At 61.9% G+C, this 4,064-nt stretch overlaps 2 protein-coding genes across 2 annotated transcripts in view; one reads left to right on the top strand and one right to left on the bottom strand.

The window, feature by feature from the left end:
* GPR153 (G protein-coupled receptor 153) overlaps positions 1 to 2,710 on the top strand; it is a 7,485-nt gene extending 4,775 nt beyond the window's left edge. The window contains exons 6-8 of the mRNA XM_011938310.1: positions 128 to 240; positions 748 to 811; positions 2,606 to 2,710. Coding sequence (XP_011793700.1) covers positions 128 to 240; positions 748 to 811; positions 2,606 to 2,710 — 282 coding nt within the window. The remainder of the gene's footprint in view (positions 1 to 127; positions 241 to 747; positions 812 to 2,605) is intronic.
* A 1,259-nt stretch (positions 2,711 to 3,969) lies between these two features.
* The window catches only part of HES3 (hes family bHLH transcription factor 3), a 1,238-nt gene continuing 1,143 nt past the window's right edge, over positions 3,970 to 4,064 (bottom strand). The window contains exon 3 of the mRNA XM_011938311.1: positions 3,970 to 4,058. Within this exon, the coding sequence (XP_011793701.1) occupies positions 3,970 to 4,058 (89 nt within the window). The remainder of the gene's footprint in view (positions 4,059 to 4,064) is intronic.

Below are 4,064 nucleotides of genomic sequence, written 5' to 3' on the forward strand. Positions count from 1 at the left end.
GTGGGGCGAGCCGGGGGGGCTGCGTGCGGAGGGCGGCGGCGGCAGCACCAGCAGCTTCCTGAGCTCCCCCTCCGAATCCTCGGGCTATGCCACGCTTCACTCGGACTCGCTGGGCTCCGCGTCCTAGGACCGCCGGCGCCTCCCCACGGACGCCAGTCAGGCCAGGCCGCCCTCCAGGGCCACAGCACCAAAGACGCCCGCCTCCGCCCCGCGCGCAGACATGCACCACCCCTCCCAGGGGTGAGGGGGCGTTGGCCTCGGCGTTTGTCTTCCGGCTCTTCTCAGCTGGCCTTGTCCCAAGGGCAACGGCTGCACTGGACGACTGCACTGGCACCGCATATTCCTGGCTGAGTGAGGTCCGGCCTGGGGAGCTGAGTGACATCCCAAGTTTGGGCTTAGGTAGTGAGTGACATGTGCATGTCCAGCTGCGCCATCACCAACCCTGGGCAACAGGACATCGGGAGCAGGGAACCTGAGACAGGGCCACCGCGGGACCGAACAAAGCCCCGCCTTGGAGAGGCTGAGCTGGAGCCACTGGACTCCCCAAGGCTTTCCACCCACACTGCACCATAACTGCCACACCTGGGGGGGTGGGGTACAGAGGGTCTCTAAGCACAGGGGTCTTCAGAGCCCAAACAAGCTCTGATCAGGTCTCCCTGCTTCCGACCTGTCCTGCCTCAGTTTCCCCATCTGATGAGCAGGTGACCACATTAACTCTCAGGGCTGTTTGAAGTCTCTTGGTCGTAGGCCCTGGCCACTGAGTGGCCCAGGTGTGAGAGGTAGTCTAGGGCTGTCTGTGGCCTTTGTGGAGGTCTGTATTCAGCATGTGGCCTGGTGTGGCCCCCTAGGCCTGAGGCCTCCCACTCTCAGTGCCCCCTACCCCCTTGGGAACCCACACTCCACCCCAGCTAAGCACAACACTCTGCACCACCACCACTGGCACCTCAGCCACCTTGACTACCATTAGTGTCCCCACCCTCATTACTCTGCCATCATTGCCTGTCCCCACCACATCAGCTCCCTCCGTGGCTCCCACCATGTGTTGTGCAGGCAGAGAGCACGAGGGCAGCAGGGCCTGGGCTTCCGTGTCCCCACGTCATCCCCAGCCTCACTCCCCACCCGTGCAGGCCTGGCCAGGAAGGGATCCTGGCAGGGGCTTCCAGGTTCTCAGCTCAAGGCCTGGCTCCAGGCAGGCATCTAACCCCCGGGAGCAATGTATTTCTTTGCCTTCCCTCCTGGGCAGACCCCTTACAGGCCTGGGCATTGCCATGGGCCCTGGGTCTTCCCAGGCTAAGGAAAACCAGGAACAGCTATAACCTTGAGCTGGTGAAATAGGGCGGATGAGAAAGCTATCTCCTCCAGACCGCTACCCCTATGCAGTGGCCCCACAATATGAAAACCTGGGGTAGTTTCCAAGGTCAGCATAGAGCCTGCCTGTGCCCAGTTCCTTCTGGCCATCAGGTGGCCAAGCCTATCTCATCACCCTTCAGATAGGGTCCCACTCCCAGAAGAAGCCGCTGGGGTGGGGTGGGAGGCTGCCTAAGCCTGTCTCTGCTTCAGAGGCCCCTCCAGTCCCTGGCTGTGGGGTAACTGGGGATATGAGCTGTGGCCACAGGTGAGCAAGGCAGGGAAGTACAATCCAGCCCTAGCTGCGGGAGGGGCCCTTTCTGGCCAATGCTGCAGTGCCTTCAAGGACTGACAAGTTACGTAGGGGCAGAGGTCACCAGCTACCCATTGTCTCCTCCGTCTGGGGGGCGTCGGTCCACTTGTCACCTTAGGTTTTCACTCACTTGTCACCTTGGGGTTTTGCTCTGTGTGTTTCATATCCAACGGCAATACTTACAGGGGGACAGAGTCCCCTAAATCACTCCAGTCCTGCGGTTTTTACAAAAATAAAGGGGGGGACCCTGGGCCTGGAGTTCTCTCCCAAACTTTGTCCGGCCTCCAGGCCTGTTCGCTGCGTTTCTAAGGAACTTGACCCTGGCCTCACTGGGGAGGGGGTTGTCTTCATAGCACACTCAGAGCCAGGGATCCCTTTGTAGTTTTTTGACAACTGAGCATTTCTCTTCTGTACAGGACCCAATAAAAACTTCCTTATGATTTGCACCTGGCATTCCAAGGCTGGTTTCATGGAAAACCCTTCTACAAGCTCACAGCAGGGCTGGCCAGCTGCCCCTTGTCTTCCTCCGGAACCTGAGTTCTGGTAGTGTGCCATTTCTGGGGGGTTGGACTTGCTCTCTGTCTTCAGACAAATGCTCCAGCCCCACCAGCGAGTGAGGACTGAGATGGTCCTGGAGTAACAAAGGATAAAGCAGTGGGGTGGGCTCTACAGCCCACCAGTGGAGGAAAGGCCCTGTTAGCCCAGGTGGCAACTCCGGCCCCAGGGTTGGCACCTGGGGCTGCTAGTCACCGTGAGCTTGACTGAAGAGAGCGAACAGGTCAGGGCAATAGGAGCTGGGCCTAAGCCACCTGGGACTTGTTGAGCCCGTCCCCCCTCGGCCCTCCTGGAATTTGGAGGCAGGACCTTTGGGTCCGCAGTGCAACACCGCCACCTGGTGGACTGCAGAGGGATTTGTCCTGGCCTCTACTCCACCCCACACCGCAGGAAGCACAGACCCGAGAAGCCAACCTGGACGGCGACAGCCGGGACCCCCACCCTCGCCCCAACTCCAGCGAGCCCATTAGGTGCGACTGTGGAGCCGGCTTTTGAAGGACCGTGGGTCCTTCACGCGTTTGGATCAGGACGGGTTTAGTGCCCTGCAGGCCAGGGCACTAAAGTCCAAAAAGAGAAGAGCTTCTATAGAAAGTTCATATTTGTGGTTCCAAAATATGCACCTAAGTAGGCATCGCAGGGGTGGGACACGTTAGACCTCTAATGTCCTCTTGATACCCACTTCACAGATTCGCGCTGGCTTTATTCTGAATTATAAGCTGTCGGGAGGAGGTGCCAGGATCTCTGACCCCACAACCCCAGCTCCCCCTCGCTGGCCCGGGGTCCTGGGCCAGAAGCCCAGGGGAAGAAAATCTGACCTGAGAACCTCCCACCACCGAAGTCCGTGCGCAGCAGTGACCTCGTTGTGGACCATTAAAGTGGTGCAGCGCGCTCCGAGAGCCACCCAGGGTTTGGATTCTCCGGCAGCCCTAGGAATCTGGAGCTGCGGGGGTCTACGGGGTCTGGGCCTGGAATGTGGGCCAGGGTCTTTGTCGAGCGAAAGACGTTCCCCTCTCCCACGAGAGGCATCGGGTCCACTTTTGCAGCCCTCAAGCTGGTGCCACCAAGCAATGGGTCCCTTCTAGGAACCGCGTGGGCGGGGCGTCCGGGTGGGGCGGTGCATCTTAGGGGCGGGGCTTCTGAGAAGGGCAGGCCTCGGGGAATGCGCCGGCCGGGTGGGCAGCACTGCTTGCGGAGGAGGTCTTTGGAAGCCAAGAGGGTCCCGGGTTAGGGGAGGCTGGGGGCCCCTCGCCGGCGGGGCGGGGCCAAGCGCGCTTTGTACCGGTGGGAACCTGGCGCCCGCGGTCCGCTGAATGGGCCGGGGCGGGGCAGCAATTCTCCTCGCTGCCAGGGGTCAGCTCTGCGCTGCTGCCAACTGAGACATTCCCACCGCTGCGCGGCAGCCGGGTGGGGGTGGGGGCGGGCGGGTTGCCCGCCAGGGGTCCCTGGGAAAGGGGCTCAGCCCAGGACACCCCCTCCCAGCCCCTCCGGAGGATGCGCGGAGAGCGAGCGGTCCGGCGTGTGTAGGTGGAGCTGGAGTGGGGGTGGATTATGCCCAGACGCGCAGACCCAGTCCGGAAGGGCTGGGAGTATTTCCCTGCGCTAGCGGGGTGTGCGGCCCTCTCCAAGCCACCCCCGACCGAGGACCAGAACGGACGACTGGAAGGTCCCGGCAGTCACTGTGGGCGTGCTGAAAATAGTCCCTGTGTCGCGAGACCAAATAGGGAGCGCCTTCAGTTCAGGCCATCCCCGGGGCTTCACCAGGGCCGCCACAGGCGCAGGCCCAGCCCAGGGCTCTCGGCGCAGCGACTCGACGCTGGCTGCGGCGGGGGAACGCTGGCGGACGAGCCGG

Source organism: Colobus angolensis, unplaced genomic scaffold (assembly GCF_000951035.1).
Source record: "Colobus angolensis palliatus isolate OR3802 unplaced genomic scaffold, Cang.pa_1.0 Scaffold170, whole genome shotgun sequence".
NCBI lineage: Eukaryota > Metazoa > Chordata > Mammalia > Primates > Cercopithecidae > Colobus > Colobus angolensis.